At 42.2% G+C, this 20,917-nt stretch overlaps 1 protein-coding gene across 1 annotated transcript in view; it reads right to left on the bottom strand.

The window, feature by feature from the left end:
- LOC126188720 (clavesin-1-like) overlaps positions 1-20,917 on the bottom strand; it is a 177,915-nt gene that overhangs the window by 45,743 nt on the left and 111,255 nt on the right. Inside the window, exon 3 of the mRNA XM_049930328.1 lies at positions 19,049-19,120. Within this exon, the coding sequence (XP_049786285.1) occupies positions 19,049-19,120 (72 nt within the window). The remainder of the gene's footprint in view (positions 1-19,048; positions 19,121-20,917) is intronic.

Below are 20,917 nucleotides of genomic sequence, written 5' to 3'. Positions count from 1 at the left end.
GGACGTTTTGAAAATTGTGTGAGGAATATATAGCTCTAACAAGCTCATGTCACTTACTCATATACAACAATCAAATGGTGCAAATTTTGAAGCATTTCGTGCCACCACTTGATGAAACATAAAGAGTCGTATGTATAATGCAGAGAGAAAGTTTTTTTAAAGATGGGATAACTCTTCCACAAAGGATATGAAAAATCTACGAAGTGTGGATGTTTTAAGGTCCATCATGCATCATCTATGAGATGAATTAATAATATTAAACTAGTAACAAAACAAAAAGAAGAATAAATTAACTTTTTTTACGTACGCTGGTCCATGATGTTAACACACAATAAGGCGTGCATCTCACTTCTAAAGAGTAAAAGAGCGAAGACAAATTTGAAAAAAAAAACCGAAACGATTTTAGCTATACAATTTCTTGTACTTCATACAAATGTTTCAGAAGGTTGTCTATTACTATGTGCATTTCAAATATAAATTGTAAACACTTGCATAGATAATATGTGAATACAATTAAAATAGCAACCGTGATTAATCACTGCAAGCAGAGGCACGAAAGCCGTATATGAGTAACGAAATATTCCTTCTTGTCGATGGAAACACACGTGCATGTGTATAGAATGAAACAGGAAGCCGGAAGCTTACTTTAATTAGGAATTAAATGCGAACAGGTTATATCGTGTAGAATAAGACATTTAAGCAAACTGATAAAGCGATAACTAAAGGAAAAACGGAGACCTAGATATACAAGAAGATTAAACGTATATATCAAGGAAATCACAATGTAACGTGTAATAGAATGTCCACAGTTACGAGACTCGTGACATCATAGACTGACGAGTTGTCCGTAGTATCTATGAACACTAAAGAGAGCATAATAAAAGGGGAAGGAAATTTATGTTGAGAAGTGTGTGAGGCATGTGTGAAAGTATTCAGTATCATAACTTGTAGGTCAAAGCAACAGGGAAAGAGAGAAAGTGAACACGTGTGATAGGGAACCAACAACCAGAGCTAAGGCAAGCAGACGACTTAGTCCTTGTGACTGAGTTCCAGTTCAATGGAATCGACAGGATACTCAGTACTGTAGATGGTTTCAGGATTACAAAAGCAAAATGAAAGCTGATACTAAGTAAAGACGGGAAGACTATATGAATATTGGGTGTGATGCAGTACCAGGATTCTCCTGCAAAGATTGCAAAAGTATTCCGGATGGCTGAAGTAAGAAAGATGTCCGGCGTCGATTGGCATAGACTAAGAATACTTTTCCTCAGCAGAACAACTTGACTCGTGAAACTTCAGTTTCTTTAGGCGTAATCGATGTTTAGATAACTTATGGGCATGCAGCCGGACGACATCGTCGACAACCGACGACATTTAGACAGGAGCACACCCTTCCATTTACAGGGCGAAACTGCAGTAAGTAAACGCTGTGCAAGCGAATTTAAAACCTTGGTTTTCAGAGAAACGCTCTATTTATAATGTCACTTTATAATTAAATTTCAACAGGTTCCTTAGTAACACTATTCCAGTATGAAAACAATTTGTAATTCTCAGGGCCTGCTGCGTAATAAATGTCTTTTAGGACATAATAAAGTTAGTACAAGCTGTTACGCTGCTATGGGCAATACTTTTGTTTGAACTACAACCCTATTTCAGCTATAAAGCCATCATCACGTTATATTTTTAATAGAACACCTTCCAAATTTTGGTACGTCTGTTATATGACATGTGACTTACTTATTAATAACATGATTTTACATACGTTTTTAAGTCTCGACTTCCATGCAGTATCGCTAATTCTCTTGCTTTCTATTTGAGTACTGACTATTCTTTCGTTGCTATTTTACTAGTAATCAGTGTGTTCTGGCACTTCATTAATAATGATAAGGAATAAAATTAATTTCCAGTTGAAATGTTGGAGGAAATCGAGACATATTTACACACGAGGAAGTATCCACATTTAATTCTCATCAAACCAACCGAAATAAAATATAAACATTGTATTGGAAACTTTGTTGTCGTTAACCACTAGTCCTCGATAAATCATAATAAAACTAGAGAAAATTTAAGTAACACATCACCACAGATAGCCATTCATTATAATCCAATGACATCGCTCACAGAATTCTCAACAAGCTGATGTCAGCTATGACCATCTGTCATAATTGCTGTCACGAAATTTCAACTGGAAAATGGGTTTATTTCTGACCATGATTAATGAAGTGTCAATACATGCTGAGACACACAACTGATTACTACTAAAACAACAACGAAAGCGGCCGCTGATGACCTCACCAATGGGAGCCCGTAACATCCAAACACAAACACACCCACCCACCCATCTACCCACCCATCCACACACACACACACACACACACACACACACACACACACACAAATATAGTAAGTAAACAAATACACAGTAACACAATCAATCAACGCTAGGAGCATGGAAGTCAGGACTTGAAAATGTATGTAAAATCATATTATCCAAAAGTAACTCAAGTGTCACACAGCAAATATACAAAATTTGTAAGATGTTCTATTATAGATAACCTGACGATGGCTGTATAGCTGAAATAGGGCTATAGTTCAAATAAAAATAAAACTCATAGCAGCGTAACTGGTTATAAAAGAATTTATTGTGGAGTTGAAAGACTATTCCGATAGCTGGAAGTACTTGCCAGAAAGTCCGTGTTGTTATATTCCATAGGATGGTCAGTGCCAAGACAAAGTTCTGTACTTCTCGCATCACGCACGACGTTCCAGCTTATTACTTCTTGCTACAAACTTTATTCGAATAAAATTCGCAGACAGTGTCCACATATTTCACTACATGTGCCTTCAATATTAAAACCCTGTACGACACATATTTTAAGAGATATGACGTCACAAACAGTGAGACGCTTGAAAAACGGCCGCATCGTGCACGACGTTTACATATATTGCTTCATTGCAACCAACTCCTTTCACAACACATTTTGTAGACAGCAGCCACATACGACGCAGAATGTATCTCTAAATTATGTCACTGTATGAGTCATAGTTATTAAGCACAAGACTGGATCACAAACGACGGTTTCAGACAGGGCTCGTAATGTCTGTCCGTTTCTGGAAGTATGTCTTCACACAAGTATCTACTTGGGTTCAAAAAACAAAATCACTTCTTACGACATAACTATGCAACGTACAATACAATTACACCAATAAAATGAAAAAGAAATATGTTTGCTCTTTGTATTATGGATGTGTTGATGTGAGTATGATCCCATGACTCAACAGAAGTATCAGTTTTGTGCTTTACTACCCAATATTTATCGCATGTCGTTTCAATCGTGTATTGCAGCTGAACATGACACAACGCTGAAATTAGGGATGCTAAAGATTTTGCACTTACTAAGAATGTTGCTTGGCAGTGTAAAAGGACTTCAGGCGAAGTGCCCACAGATGAATCAAGATGTTGGTGAAATAAGCAGGCTATAGTCTGTATGGCTTTCCACGACGGTATGGGCGATGTCCAGACGAAATGGCTGCCTGCAACACAAATTTTAGAAACAAAAATTAAACCCTAAGCACTTTGTCAAAAACATAATTTTGTTCTAGTTGTTGGTTTCAATTTGTTACGCCCGTAGAACTCAGACCATTACGAGTTTCGACCTAATTTGAAATGCTTATCAGATTACTTTATCAGTTAATAAAGCAACAATATAAGTGATTAACAATCGTCACAAGTTTTGTGGTGGAAAGTCATGACGTTGAACGCTTTTGGCATTGTCGATCTTCTTTGTTTAAAGCATTAACTTGTTGAAACCTGACCATTACTCGAAACTGCACATAGGACAAGCATTTACAAGTGCAGCACTGAGATACAAAAGGTATCTTTACGCTATAAGTCAGTTAATCTGTTGTTGAAAATCTTATTGCTCCAAGAGAACTGTGAGTAGAAAGTGTCATAAATTGATTACAGATCTTTCTACATACTGATTAGAAGACTTAAAGAACATTGAATGTGTTAATATTTAAATTCATATTTATTCATTAATATTTGAATTCATTGGTACACACAAGTAGAAATCATACTTACTTAACAGAGATAGATAACACGTGCTACCTTACCATAGTATACTATCTTTTTTGAAAACGTGCCGAAATAACCGTCATTACGCAATGTAACTGCATAGGTCAGTAATAACTAAACGTAAAATGCAGAAATGTGAAAGAGAAAATAATAGCAAGTAGGAATAACATGCTACACGAGGCAAGCCCTCTCGCTCAATGTCTTTCTGTCCCGAATCGCCGTTGAGGAGTGGGACAATCTGGACCAACAGTGCCTTGATGGACTTGTGGGTAGTATGGCACGGCGAATACAGGCATGCATCAATGCAAGAGGACGTGCCACTGGGTATTAGAGGTACCAATATGTACAGCAATCCGGACCACCACATCTGAAGATCTAGCTGCATCTACATCTACATCTAAATGCAAACTCTCAAATCACATTTAAGTGCCTGGCAGAGTGTTCATCGAACCACTCTCACAATTCTCTATTATTCCAATCCCGTATAACACACGGAAAGAACGGACACCTATATCCCTTATTGTGTCGTGGTGATAGTTTCTCCCTATGTAGGTCGGTGTCAACTAAATATTTCCGCATTCGGAGGACAAAGTTGGTGATAGTAATTTCGTGGGAAGATTGCGTCGCAACGAGAAACCCCACTCTTTTAATGATGTACAGCCCAAATCCTGTATCATTTGAGTGACACTCTCTCCCATATGTCGCGATAACACAAAACGTGCTGCTCTTCTTAGAACTTTTCCGATGTACTCCGTCAGTCCTGTCTGGCAAGGACCCCACACGGTGCAGCAGTATTACGAGTATATAAGAGGACAGACAAACGCAGTGTAGACAATCTCCTTAGTAGATCTCTTACATTTTCTACGTGTCCAGCCAATAAAACGCCGTTTTGGTTAGCCTTTACCACAATATTTTCAATGTGTTCCTTCCAATTTAAGGTTTTCGTAATTGTAATTCTTAGGTATTTAGTTGAATTTACGGCGTTTAGATATGGCTGATTTATCGTGTGAGCCAAGTTTTACGAATTCCTTTTAGCACTCGTGTGGATGACCTCACACTTTTCGTTATTTAGGGTCAACTGCCAATTTTAGTACCATTCAGATATCTTTTATTAACCGTTTAGCAATTTGTTCTGATCAATCTGAAATCCCCTGTCAGTAGCACTCAACACTTCATGCGGATAAACAGCTGGCTGTGTTTCACAAGAACGGTGCCTTGTAAGCCCATGTTGGCTGTGTGTCAACAGGCAGTTTTCTTCGAGTTAATTCATAATGTTCTAACACAATATTTGTTCCAAAATCCTGTTGCATATCGACGTTAATGATATGGGCCTGTAATTAAGTTCATTACTCCTACTACCTTTCTTGAATATTGGTGTGACCTGTGCAACTTTCCACTCTTTGTGTGTGTGTGAATTCGTAAGGAACCGAACTGCTGAGGTCATTGGTCCCTAAACTTACACACTTAGTAAACTAACTTAAATCAACTTACGCTAAGAACAACACACACATCCGTGCCCGAGGGAGGACTCGAACCTCCAGCAGGATGAGCCGCGTAATCCGTGACACGGCGCCTCAAACAGCGCAGCCACTCCACGCAGCCCAGTCTTTGGGTACGGATCTTCCGTTGAGCAAACCGTTGTATATGATCGTTAAGTATGGAGCTAATGCATCAGCATACTCTGAAAGTTACCTAATTGGTATACAGTCTGGATCAGAAGACTTGCTGTTATTAAGTGATTTTAGTTGCGTCACTACTCCGAGGATATTTACTTCTACCGTTACTCATGTTGGAAGCTTTTCTTGATTCGAATTCTGGACTATTTACTTCATCTTCTTTCGTGAAGGCATTTCGGAAATCTGTGTTAAGTCTCTTCTTTGCCATCGCGCAGAGAAGGCGTAAATTGTTTCTTGCCGCTAATATACTTCACATATGACCAGAATCTCTTTGGATTATCTGCCAAGTTTCCAGACAAATTTTCGTTGTAGAAACTGTTATAAGCATCTCACATTGTATTCCGCGTTAAATTTCGAGCTTCTGTAAAAGATAGTTTATCTTTGGGATAATGCGTCGGTTTAAATTTTGCATGTTTGTTTCGTTGTTTCTGCAACGGTGTTCTCTCCCGTTTTGTGTACCAAGGAGGATCAGCTCCGTCGTTTGTTAATTTATATGCTATAAATTTCTCAACTGCTGTCGATATTATTTTTTGAATTCAAGCCACATCTGGTCTACACTTATGTTATTAATTTGGAGGGAGTGGAGATTGTCTCTCAGGAAGGCGCCGAGGGAATTTTTATCTACTTTTTTTGTGGTACAACATGCAATGTGTGGTTTTCATGAGCAATAAAAAGGGCGGAAGTGATGTTTACGTTGACCTCTATTCCAAATTTCTGTACAATTTCCGGAACTCTTGGAACCGAGGTGACGCAAAACATTTTATGATGTGTGCATTATATCTTGAACTAGATGTTACTTTATAGTATATGGGTCATGCCACTCAATCTATTTTCGTAGCTATGCCATGTTCATTAGTGCTCTATGTAACAAGAATTGTTCTAGTGAAATATAAATGAGGATCTTGAATCTTGTTTTTTCAAAGAGCCGGAGTGTAAGATAGTTACCCGAATACTCTTGTCTTGCCACGATAAATTATCGCGCTATTGTTTTTAGTTTTCCGCCTTCAGTTGCCATCCTATGTAACTCTCATAATGGCAGATAAAAACAGCTACAAGTTAAGTCATTAAAAGAACAGAAATATGAACTTACACTCCTGGAAATTGAAATAAGAACACCGTGAATTTATTGTCCCAGGAAGGGGAAACTTTATTGACACATTCCTGGGGTCAGATACATCACATGATCACACTGACAGAACCACAGGCACATAGACACAGGCAACAGAGCATGCACAATGTCGGCACTAGTACAGTGTATATCCACCTTTCGCAGCAATGCAGGCTGCTATTCTCCCATGGAGACGATCGTAGAGATGCTGGATGTAGTCCTGTGGAACGGCTTGCCATGCCATTTCCACCTGGCGCCTCAGTTGGACCAGCGTTCGTGTTGGACGTGCAGACCGCGTGAGACGACGCTTCATCCAGTCCCAAACATGCTCAATGGGGGACAGATCCGGAGATCTTGCTGGCCATGGTAGTTGACTTACACCTTCTAGAGCACGTTGGGTGGCACGGGATACATGAGGACGTGCATTGTCCTGTTGGAACAGCAAGTTCCCTTGCCGGTCTAGGAATGGTAGAACGATGGGTTCGATGACGGTTTGGATGTACCGTGCACTATTCAGTGTCCCCTCGACGATCACCAGTGGTGTACGGCCAGTGTAGGAGATCGCTCCCCACACCATGATGCCGGGTGTTGGCCCTGTGTGCCTCGGTCGTATGCAGTCCTGATTGTGGCGCTCACCTGCACGGCGCCAAACACGCATACGACCATCATTGGCACCAAGGCAGAAACGACTCTCATCGCTGAAGACGACACGTTTCCATTCGTCCCTCCATTCACGCCTGTCGCGGCACCACTGGAGGCGGGCTGCACGATGTTGGGGCGTGAGCGGAAGACGGCCTAACGGTGTGCGGGACCGTAGCCCAGCTTCATGGAGACGGTTGCGAATGGTCCTCGCCGATACCCAGGAGCAACAGTGTCCCTAATTTGCTGGGAAGTGGCGGTGCGGTCCCCTACGGCACTGCGTAGGATCCTACGGTCTTGGCGTGCATCCGTGCGTCGCTGCGGTCCGGTCCCAGGTCGACGGGCACGTGCACCTTCCGCCGACCACTGGCGACAACACCGATGTACTGTGGAGACCTCACGCCCCACGTGTTGAGCAATTCGGCGGTACGTCCACCTGGCCTCCCGCATGCCCACTATACGCCCTCGCTCAAAGTCCGTCAACTGCACATACGGTTCACGTCCACGCTGTCGCGGCATGCTACCAGTGTTAAAGACTGCGATGGAGCTCCGTATGCCACGGCAAACTGGCTGACGCTGACGGCGGCGGTGCACAAATGCTGCGCAGCTAGCGCCATTCGACGGCCAACACCGCGGTTCCAGGTGTGTCCGCTGTGCCGTGCGTGTGATCATTGCTTGTACAGCCCTCTCGCAGTGTCCGGAGCAAGTATGGTGGGTCTGACACACCGGTGTCAATGTGTTCTTTTTTCCATTTCCAGGAGTGTCTTTCATGGAGTCGCTGCTCCTCTGTAACATGTATTGTTTTTAGTGATGGAAGAAGGAACTTGGCAGAATATAACATATTCTCGTGTGCCGTTGACTGGGTAGACACCAGGGTAAACTTGGCCATGCCTGTATCCATTTCCAGGAATGCCATTAAGCTGTGTCGAAGCCTCCGCAACAAATAATTTAGTTGACGAAAGTTGTCGAACCGGCCGGTGTGGCCGAGTGGTTCTAGGCGCTTCAGTCTTGAACCGCGCGACCGCTACGGTTGCAGGTTCGAATCCTGCCTCGGGCATGGATGTGTGTGATGTCCTTAGGATAGTTAGATTTAAGTAGTTATAAGTTCTAGGGGACTGATGACTTCAGATGTTAAATGCCATAGTGCTCAGAGCCATTTGAACCATTTGAAAGTTGTCGAAGGACGTACACCAAACAGACTGCGACTGCTATTATCGCCTGTGAGATACATGACTTGGAAGCCAGTCTCAAGACAAGGAAATATTCAAGTAGCTATCATGCAAGAAGCAAATGTAGGGTCGCCTTTAGAGCCGATAACGTGATAGTCCTGGGAGAGGACCGACAGTGCGAGCAACCAAATCATATCATACACAACAGATGTTGGTGAATGATGAATGCCATCTAGAAGTTGATAAAAAACCATACATTAGGGCTCGTTCGCACTGCAAGTTGAAAAATTCTACATAAATATTGGAAGACGCTTTTCCCACGTCCACAACTAACTTGCTGTGTCCTCGTATGAAGGAGTGATCTAAGACACTTTAAAAGAACTCAGATGTAACGTCCTTGGATGAATATTCACATAACTACATAGAACAGGAGTGTCTCTCCTACCTGTATGACGTTGTCCACGATATTCCTACAAGACGAACCGAAGAGTCGTAGTAGGCGGCGGCGCGAAGACCTGGGCCTGTACTGCCGGCGTGTTAGGGCTGACGCGCTGTTGGTGTAGATCAAGGCCACTAAGATCAGGTCTGCCGACGTCAAGCGCTGACACGACACTGCTGGTATTGTCAACTAGTTGCTCCAGAACTGGACTGTCGGTGCTACTGGAAGGAGCTGCTGGCAGTGTAGACGCGAGTCGTAGGGCGTAACTGACTTCGCACAGTCCGACGGCGGCCTCAATAAACGGTAGCGGATGGATATGTTCGTAGCGCAGCGAAGGCACGTGACATGGCGTAGGTAAATAGTACACTACCAACAGTGACCTCAGCTGCGAAAGGTACGCTGCCTGTCGGCGAGGTTGGCGCCCCCAGACACTGTGGTGGCGACGTGTTACTCCATGGTAAACAGCCCAGGCCGTACAAGAAAATATCGCAGTGTTCATGACAACTGTTGACGCGCGTACTCCTGGCGTTGCGCCTGCCCGCACGACCGTCTGGTGTGCAGAGAAAATGACTACCAGGCGGATGAAACACAACTTACTCAAACCTCATAGATACTATAATGAAATTATAAGCAACCAGTTGCATAAAAGAAATTAAATTTCTTTACTAGTTTCGAGCACCTAGTGCGCTTCTTGATAACACTGGTACAGGAAAATATACCACAAATAAGTAGAAGTCAGATAAGAATATTAAAATTAGGAACAAAATTTTAAAAAATAATTTAAATATTTAAAGATAAAAATCGTACATATCTATGCCTGTAGCAATATTTTCGAGCTTTAATAATAAAGAGCTTACAGCACAATATCATGGTCCTAGAAATATATGCAAGAGCAATAAGTAATACAATACTAACATCTCGTGTAAATCGGGTTCTCTGCCGGATATCAGCGTCTTCCAAACACGATATTTCGACGTCATTACTTGACGTCTTCATCAGGTGTTCCCTGAGACTGGCTGCTTGCTGGACCGGGTCGAGCTGGCCGGAGTGGCCGAGCGGTTAAAGGCGCTACAGTCTGGAACCGCACGACCGCTACGGTCGCAGGTTCGAATCCTGCCTCGGGCATGGATGTGTGTGAGGTCCTTAGGTTAGTTAGGTTTAAGTATTTCTAAGTTCTAGGGGACTTATGACCACAGCAGTTGAGTCCCATAGTGCTCAGAGCCATTTAAGCCATTTTTGGACCGGGTCGCATAAATATGCGACCCGGTCCAGCAAGCAGCCGGTCTCAGGGAACACCTGATGAAGACGTCAAGTAATGACGTCGAAATATCGTGTTTGGAAGACGCTGATATCCGGCAGAAAACCCGATTTCCACGAGATGTCATCAAATCGCCGGGAAAGTCTAAAACGACTAATACAACAACAGCGCTTAGATGCCTACATGTAGTTCACAGTGTCTGCATAAAATTTGCATAAAGAAGCGAAACCAAAAGAGCAAACATTACGACAGAACATGAGCCCATCAGCCAATGACATTTTGAAGTTGATATCAGAGAGGGGGTGAAAGTACGATAAAATAATAAAGCAAAGTAACTATAGTTGTCGTAAGGCATAAGCAAAATTGTATGTGGATATAAGCGGCGTAGTAAGTAATATTAAAAACCTATTGATAATAAAATAAGTTAATATCGACAACAAGTGAAGCTATGGATGGCAAATTAGGGACATAATCTCTATACAGCTGCAGCGAGGTCAGTAGCATGCTTGTTGAGAATCTGTCAACAAAATCAGGAACTGAAGCGCATCAAGGGACTGGAATATGTGACTGGAGTAAGCGGAGTGTCTGTTCTCTACCATTAGCTAAGATTAAGAATCAGAAAGTGACTGTACAGGGAAGGAAGCGAGGGCACATTTATAAAATAAAGAAACATCTAGCTCTGGAATATATCCTGGTCGCAAGTAGTTACGTGAAACAATTGTATCTAGTGGCTTTAATATCATTTGTTTGGTGCTGTAAGTTTTAAAATACGTCGGTGTAGTGGTCTCAAGATCGTGGGCATATACCATGCTGCCACGGGTGCTTTACTAATATATCAGTGGATCATAAAATATGAAGGAAAAATACAGTGGGCAACTCACATATCTCATAATCATCTAATGATAAGATCATCATTTAAAACCAAACAGAAATGTCTGTGAACATATCAGTAGTACCTGGACGCAACGAAATTTCCTATACGGCCAGCAGCCTGTTACATACATGATGCCGCTCTACTGCAGTACATCAGTCGTCCGATGCGACGCGCTACTTTATGCTATTAGTGCCACGGTGTTGCAGAGCTCTACAGTAACGGCGGCAGATTTCTTCCTCCGAAGACTAGGGATGACGAGGTCCAGGAAATAAAGCTGAGAGTCACTTAGTGCATTCCGAGGTACAATAACAGGAAAACAAACACGGAAACTCCGCAACGAGCGAACGTCATGAATTAGGGCGCACGCTCCGTCCCAGTGATTGTCACAGCTAATGGTTCCAAATCTTTATGCAGCACTACTTCAGAGTCTAATCGCCGATGAAACACAAAGTAGAGACGACAACGGTTTATTGGGAGGACTCGAATTTTATACTCGATGTACTAGTGTTTAAGAAAATGAAGTCCTTGTGAAATCAAGTAAATGCTGCCCTCGAATACAGCAATTCTTGGACATCGTATTGCCTGGAGTTCTGGGTCGATGACAGGCGAAGAGTAGCAGCTCCCGTTAAGGAAAATAAAAATGACACTGTGGAACATATTAACACGAGCTTCTGATGAACTCTTAAACAGGTACAGTCACTCGACTTTACAGACACGATGAAGGAGAAAATATCTTAATCATACGTATGTCGGTGAAGGTTTGTTTTCATGTTATATTTTCTACAGCTCTTCATAATACACTAATCGTGGGAAATACCCAGAACCAGAAAATACAGTTTTACCCTGTCAAACACCTTATTTCTTAGCTGTGCAAAATGTCCAGTTGCACTTCAACAGTTGCAGAATAATTCACGTCAGTTCTTATAGGCTGACTGGAAATTTACTATCTGATCCTGTGTGAAAAATGCTCCATCCCTGAACAGAGTATCCCCAATAAACCAAGGCTTGATACATTGTTGAATAAATCACTTGCATTAGCGTACACATGCAGGAAATTTAGCTGCAGATAGTGTTATGTACGCTGCGAATAGTCAGGAAGCAGAAATTTCCTATGCCTTACTCCTCAAACAGCAATGTGGGTAATATTACTTGTTGCACCTACTTGCCTTACATCGACATTGATTCTCGTCAACAGCATCAGTATTTACATTCTTTAGTTGCAGCGTCTTAGTCGAAGCAATCTTAAACATCCTATGCTTCAGGATGACATGAACTGCTTGAAATGTCCTTTTATCGGTACGTCCCCCTTATGCCAATATCTCCAGATACTAAAGCTGAATGACATGGTCATTACCGTAGGATAACCGATATACACTGGAGTTCCAAAGAAACTGGTAAAGGCATGCTTAGTCAGATACAGAGATATGTAAACAGGCAGAATACGGCGCTGCGGTCGGTAACGCCTATGTAAGGTAAGTGTCTGGCGCAATTGTTAGATAGTTTACTACTGTTACAACGGTGGGTTATTCAAGACACAGTGAATTTCAACGTGGTGTTATAGTCAGCGCACAAACGCTGGGGCACAGCATCTCCGACGTAGCTATGAAGTGGAGATTATCCCGTAGAACGACTTCACGAGTGTACCGTGAATATCAGGAATCAGGTAAAACATCAAATCTCCGACATCGCTGCGGGCGGAAAAAGATCATGCATGAACGGGATCAAAAAGGACTGAAGAGAATCGTCCAGCGCTACAGAAGTGCAACCATTAGGCAAACTGCTACAGTTTCAGTCCTGGGCCACCAACTAACCATTCAAGGAAACATCATTGATATGGGGTTTCGGAGCCGAAGACCCACTCGTGTACCCTGGATGACTGTACAACACAAGGGTTTAAGTCTGACCTGGACCCGTCAACACCGACATTGGACTGTTGATGACTGGATACATGCTGCCTGGTCGGAAGAACCTCGTTTCAAATTGTATACCCTGCATGTTAGCGGGGGACTGTTCAAGCTGCTGGTGTCTCTGTAATGGTGTCAGGAGTATGCACTTAAAGTGATATAGGACCCCTGATAACGTCTAGATACGACTCTCACAGATGACACGTATGTAAGCATCCCGTCTCATCAGTTTATCCATTCATGTCCATTGTGCATTCCGATGGGTTTGGGCAATTCCAGCAGGACAGTGCGATACCACACACCTCCAGTAATGCTACATAGTGGCTACAGGAATACTTTTCCGAGTTTAAACACTTCCACTGGTCACCAAACTCCACAGACATAAACATTATTGAGCATATCTGGGATGCCTTGCAATATGCTGTTCAGAAGAGATCTCCACCCCCTCGTACTTTTACGGATTTATGGACAGCGCTGCACGAATCATGGCGCCACTTCCCTCTAGCACTACTTCAGATATCAATAGAGTCCATGCCACGTCATGTTGCGCACTTCTGCAAGGTCGTGGGACCCTACAAGGTATTAGGCAGGTGTGACAGTATCTTTGGCTCTTCAGTCTATAAAACGGGAGTCTGCCGACTCTACCGGTGTTAACATTCCAACTGCACTGTTACGGCAACGTTGTAAGTCTGAAATGAAACCTAAGCATTACAATCTAAACAGACGTAGCCATGTCCGTCTAATGAACATTTTATTTCAAAAATACTTTCGCATGTTGTTCTGGTACGTTCCGCTACTCGTTTCTTATGGCTGATACACTATAAAGAAATGTCCTGTGCTGTACCTAATGTTAACAGGGCACCTTGCTCATCTACAAAAATTTGCCCGCAACAATTCAAAAGTCTACTTTTGAACTTGTATTACTAAATAGAGTCATGTGAGATTTTTCGGGAGGACTGGATTATATAGATAACTGTGCAAGTTCTATCACACAGAAAACAACCAAGGTCTAACTCTTTCTGTAGCTGTCTTTTCATGCATTGCCACATTTTCGAATGAATAATCAAATTAAGGTATGATGCAGCACTTAAACGGCATATTTTCGTAACGCACTACGAGAACTTGTGCTATTTTTACATTCATCACAACATGACAAAAGAATCAAAACGTTAGATAACATTACTGAGAGACAGCGATGAGACAGTTAGATAAAATTAGTAACAAACAGCTCCGATCGCACAATCATTTTTTTTTTTAAAAATGACCGACTTCGGCCTGTAGCAGTAGACCATCTTCAGATAATGCACTGAAAAGATAAATACTGGCACTGCTGATTTACATAGGGCAGTGTGGAAATATTAAAAAGAATATATGTTAAAATGATATATCGTTACCCATCCGGCCGATGACGTCGACACTTAGAACAGCTGTGCTGACCCCATACGCAAAACTGCTGCTAATGGCTGAATCGTCACACGTTAAATACAGGGAAAGAGGGCGAACGTGAGCAGCATGAAGTCAGTGTCAGCGAATGGGAAGCGAAGGTTCGCAGGAGAGCTTCTGTAAAGTTTGGAAGGTAGGAGACGAGATACTGACAGAAGTAAAGCTGTGAGACCGGGCGTGAGACGTGCTTCGGCAGCTCAGATGGTAGAGCACTTGCCCGCGAAAGGCAAAGGTCCCGAGTTCGAGTCTCGGTCGGGCACACAGTTTTAATCTGCCAGGAAGTTTCATATCAGCGCACACTCCGCCGCAGAGTGAAAATCTCATTCTGGAAAGAAATTATTTATCATAATCAAAATAATTTGGCGTACAAAACACATGCAGGCTGTTTATCACAATTAGCAAGTATAGTTGCAGATCTCTGACTATGAATGAAAATTCTACCTTTAGAACAAAATAAATGTGTATCATTTCTCTAAAGATGCAAGGTTTGGAGTACAAAATACACTTGGCACTAGCCGGCCGGTGTGGCTGAGCGTTTCTAGGCGCTTCAGTCACGAACTGTGCGCCAGCTACGGTCGCAGGTTCGAATCCTGCCTTGGGCATGGATGTGTGTGTGTCCTTAGGTTAGTTAAGTTTAAGTAGTTCTAAGTTATAGGCGACTGATGACCTCAGCAGTTAAGTCCCATAGTGCTCAGAGCCATTTGAACCATTTGAAACACTTGGCACTCCTGCCATAATTTAATCGTTGAATAAGATTAATCAAGAAGTACATAAAGCGTTTATCTCGGCACTATTGGTAAAACTAATAGGTTAGGAAACACTTGGTAATGACCAAAGTTACTTGTTGTGCTACAGTTTGCAAGTACACTGGGCATACAGTTTCATATTTCTACATCTAAATTATCTGCATAACTTACCAAAATTCATGCAGCTCACCTATTGGCACCACTGAAGTGAATTAAGGGTTAGCAGAACACCATAGTTAGATTTTTGTAGCATGCATCAAATTCATTTAAGTACGTAAAAATTCGTTCTATTGCACTCCAAAACACACATAGGCACTACGGCTGACTTAAACTAAAGCCTAAAGTGCACTTGCCGCCGAGAATTACGCAAGTAAACAATGTAATTCACATATCTAGATTCGTTAAACACTACAATGAACCCATGGTAGGTTATTAACTTCATATTGCAGTTCGGATTGTTATCTTCTACCGTTACACATCGGAAGTTTGGGGCAAACTGTATTCCTTTCACTCCCTCTGGAAGTATTACTCGTACAATGTTGTTGCCTCATATAAGTAACCTTGCAGGTTACATTACCTCTGTAATATATCAAAATGATTGTTGCACCATCAAACGTAAGCATTACAGAGCGAGAGGAAATTCGGTGTGGTCTGTTAGTCAGCGGGATGAAGTCACTTGCTGGGCATGTCAGCTACTAGGAGAGGTGTCAGCTCCTGGGGAAAACTGTATTCCTTTCATTCACTCTGTGATGTTGTTGCATCATTAAAGTAAGCATTACAGAGAGACAGAGAGGAAATTTACTGTGGTGTATAAATCAGAGAGATGACGTTAGCAGCTGGGGACGTCAGTTACAGGGAGAGGTGTCAGCTACCGAGAAAAAGTGTGTTTCTTTCATTCCGTTTGTAATACATTATAATGTTGCATTCTCATTTAAGTATGCATTAGAGGCGTTACATAAGGAGAAAAAATTTACCGATGAGTATACAATATCAGAAAGCCGATATGGTTGACTGTTGATGTCAGCTGCTTGGGGAGCTATAGGCAGTCCCATTGTAATGTACTATAATATTGTTGTTGCTTTGTTACAGTAAGCGTCATAGAGAGAGAGAGGAAATTTACTGTGATATATCAGTGTATAAATCAAATAGATGAAATTCACTATTTATGATGATGAGGTCCAAGTGGAAATACTGTACGTAATTTTTTGATTTTGTGCACACACATGTGACATGAAAATTAATGATGAGGCAGTACAGCATTTGCAGGTGAGAAACGGTATGCGTTTTGTGCGTGTGTGTGTGCGCGCGCGCGCGTGTGTGTGTGTGTGTGTGTGTGTGTGTGTGTGTGTGTGTGCTGTGCTGTTCATAAGCAGACCACACATAACATAAATTATGCTGGTTATTTTAGTTTTTTGGTATTGTATTACTGATTTTGGAGCACATCACCGTATGGTAGTGATAAGGTAAGAAGTGAGCAGGTTTCTCCGCAAAATAGAGAAGAGAGGGATATATGGAAAACACTCATAAGGAGGAGGGACAGAATTGTAGTGCATCTGTTAATATATCAAAGAATAACTTTGATGAAAGTAGAGGAAGATAGAAATTGGGATAAATCCAGCAAATAACTGAGAATGTAGGTTGCAGGCGCTACCAAAAAAATACTGCTTTCCGTGAGCGCTTCTGCGTCGTAGAATCTATGAGTTAAGGCGATTTCTCGAGATTGAATTGTGTAGTGGTGTCGGTTTGTGGACCATGCGTATGTAAAGAGCGGAGCACTATTAAGCAGCAGTGTTGCAGTTTCACTAGCAAGTATTAGGGCCACTCACTGCTGCAGAGATCGAATACGAGCATGATTCGGTGAATGACACGTCACACGCATATTTCAGGTGCTCTATATTAGGCTACTCTAAAACAACCATGGTGCCTGCATTCATCATCGTGTGGAACTGTACGCTTTCGTAAGTATTCCGGCTACTGTTAATTCCTTCACTCCTTTCAGCATCTTATATTTCTCGTGCCTTTGTCCCAAATCGGAGTGGAGTCAGCGTGATTATCTCCGGATTTTGTGGCCGGATGCACTTCCTGTCGCCACCCCGTTTCACTCCCGTGACGTAATATTGCTACTACAGCTGTTTGCATGTCGTGGTCGAAAGTTTTCTAAATGTTTGTGAATCGTGTAACGGAGACGTGAGTTGGATACTAATGCTGCTTTCACCGAGTGGGATGTGGGAAACCGCCTAAAAGTCACATCGGGGCTGGCAGGCAGAATGTGGTAGATTCGATCCGGGGTCCGTACACCTCCCCGTCCCGGAAGTGGCGCTTTAACGCGCACGGCTGACTGCGCGGGTTGACGTGTGTCCATCCTTTGCTGAAACTTCCAATCACTTTCCCATAGAACGATGCTATCAAATTTGTCTATTGGCAGACTATTTGTGGAAATAGGACAAGAGAGACGTTTCCTCCTCCCCTCCCCCCACGAGATCATTGCGTAGGAATGGGCAAAGAAACAGGTCGTCCAATTTTCAGTCATCATCCCCACAATTATGTCAAGCGGTTAGGGGCAACACAAACTTTTAGGGCTCTATTTGTTTTTTTTTTTATTTCTGACTCATTCACTTTTTGTTTATTACTATAATATATACTATATGATCACTTGTTCAACATATCTCACATACTGCATTTGAATATGGCCTTTGTAACCTGAAACCGGTTGAGATTGCATCATAAAAAAGTAACTGGATCAAAAATAAGAAGTAATATTTTACAATAAGTTAACCACCGTTCCCGCAAACGGAATGTCGTTTTTTCCCAAAAACATAAATCTGGACAGGGCTTTAAACGTCGTTCTCCCAGTGTCTTAAGCGTTGCGCCGTCTCGATCTATATTTTTATGATTTTTCGAAATGTGGTTTGATAATTCTAAAGACTCATTGATGAACATATGACCGTTACTTAGCTTATGTTTCTGTCACAGAGGGTACTTTATTGTGTCGGCAACTTTCAGCAATTCTGCCACAAAGTTCACTTTGATAGTGGCGACACTATTCACTACAATTATTGCAGTTCCCAAAACTTTTCCCTTAACTACTTCACCTACCATTCGTCCTGTTTACAAAAGGTAGGCCACGTGAAGTTTTCATCCATAGAAAGTTTAGAGAGGTAGAAATACATCGAGCTTCAGTTCGTGTGTAATGGAAGGGTGCGAGGGACAATGCAAGGGGAGAGAGGACACAACTATATTCAAAGTTTTACGCAAACACTTTGTTCCTCGTAGTACTACAACCAAAGTGTTTCCTATCGTTGGAGAGGAGAGGGGTCGTCGTAGAAATAATTTAAAAAAACCATGAGATATACATATACGAGTAGACCGATAGAGAAATCTCTTTCCATCCCTTACATCTTGCAACATGTTACATGTTTTTACTCAAACTACATGACATCTGGAACAAGAGGGCCTATTAGTATAGCAGTTTACTTATCCTCTTAAATAACTCTTATAATGTTAAACCTGGAATAAGTGACAATGATTTGGTAATCAGGAGGCGCTTAACGTATTATGCGATGCGTTCTCGTACACTGAATAGTGCGCGTAGAATGTTCAGTCGCTTAGCCTAGAGATCGCCTGATACAAGTTATACTAAGTTGGTGTCACTGCATTTATAATTTGTAGACGTCGAGTTTTAAAACAAAACACTGCTGAAGGCGCTAGACTCACCGCACTTAGCGTGTTGAGCAGCGGTCTCGCACTTGCTCGCTCCAGGGCCACCAGAGGTACACTGCAGGCTCTCTGTTAGCAAAGCAAAAGATTGCATTAGCTGACGCCACAGGTCACACGTGATCGCGAAAGCTGCAAATGTTCTTATGCTGCAGGTGGCGCCTGCGTCATCACACTGGGAGCACAGAGCAATTGCAGTACCGTAGCATGTCAGAAAAAGAAGTTTTCTGATCTTCTTGCTGTAAAAAGTACAGTATGCAAAGCTACATCAAATCTGAAGGTTAACTTTTCGGTAGAATTCCTCTTTTTCGTTTAATATATTTAAAACTACCTCTTTCGGATCTGAGCATTTCCTTCGAGGTATGATACGTCTCGTTCCATTTTGAGGCACTCGTAATTCGCGCACAACACTGATTTTCTCTTAGCTTATAGTTCACATCACAGCTTGATGATGAATATCTTTTTTATGCTCCATCGATTAAGAGGGTATGTGAGGTTATTCCAGTGAGCGTAACATTGACTCAAATTGAAAGAGAACTTTGTAGTATGAGCCGACTTATCAGTAGCGTGTTACACTCTCTCTGGTGTGGGATACTTGCATCTATTCGGTGGGGGAGGGTATCATAAAGCCTGTGCATCCTCCCCTGAGACACTCAACAGTTGTAACTGCTCCCTGACATCCTGAATGAAGATACCGAGGCGGAGATAATGTCCAAGCTGGTCCTCAAATTTTCCATCGCGGACAGACTGAGGCGGAACGCCTCTACATCTTCCTTATTTATAAGGGACGTTACAGCAGTGATCACACGTGCAGCATGTGTCACTCGCAAGACAGGTGGCGTCAAATTGTTCGGGTGTATGTAATTTCTAAGCCATGTGATAGAGATCACTCACCGACACTCTTTGAGCTTCAGTCAAAATACTGCCAATTTTAGTTGCGGTTCTGTTGGTTAAATTTCTAATTGTTTATTGATTACTACTAGTATTGTGCTTAGTTATGAGAGTTAATCAACGTGTGAATGTAAAATAACGTTTTACGTTAAGTTTTTGTACTATACTTTGAGGCAACTGGTCACGTGAGGAATTTCCGAGGAAGACGTGTTTGTTAGTCATTCGTACAGGGGAATTCGTTATAAACTATTTCGTCAGTTAATGGTAGTGGGAAAATGAGATTACGATTTCGGAAAGATAGTTTTGTTAAGAGGGAATTAATTTTATATTTGTGGGTTTTCTAAACCTATTTAGAGCAATTTACTGCTCTGATTCAGTGACAAATTTTGATTCAGTCGGTATATACGTTGGCCGGGGTGGCCGAGCGGCTCTAGGCGCTTCAGTCTGGAACGGCGCGACCGCTACGGTGCAGGTTCGAATCCTGCCTCCGGCATGGATGTGTGTGACGTCCTTAGGTTAGTTAGGTTTAAGTAGTTCTAAGTTCTAGGGGACTGATAACCCTAGATGTTAAGTGCCATAGTGCTCAGAGCCATTTGAACCATTTTTTCGGTACATACGCGCGGGACAGAGCGGATTGGCTGGTACTTTCCTACTGACTGCAAAGTTTCTCCTCCAATAAGAAATTAACGTATTCGCGCTTTCTTTGGGGAACTAGAAACTTGTTTTGTGTAGAGAGATGAAAGTCGGGGCTTGGATCTCATAGTGATCAGAACTATTGACAAGTGCTCTGTTGAAAATTATTAATATTGCGAAATTTTGGTACCAAAATGTGTTGAGAAGTGCCGTAAAGTGTGGAAGAGAGCTCAAGTTAATGCATGGCATGAAATTCTGAACCTTTTGGTGGCGTTTAAAGTAGCTAAATTCAGAGTGGCATGTTGCTTACTCGCGAACGTGAACATTGTGTTGTGTGAGACTGTT

This window comes from Schistocerca cancellata, chromosome 5, assembly GCF_023864275.1.
Source record: "Schistocerca cancellata isolate TAMUIC-IGC-003103 chromosome 5, iqSchCanc2.1, whole genome shotgun sequence".
NCBI classification, from domain to species: Eukaryota; Metazoa; Arthropoda; class Insecta; order Orthoptera; family Acrididae; genus Schistocerca; species Schistocerca cancellata.
This window is presented reverse-complemented; position numbering and strand designations above follow the sequence as displayed.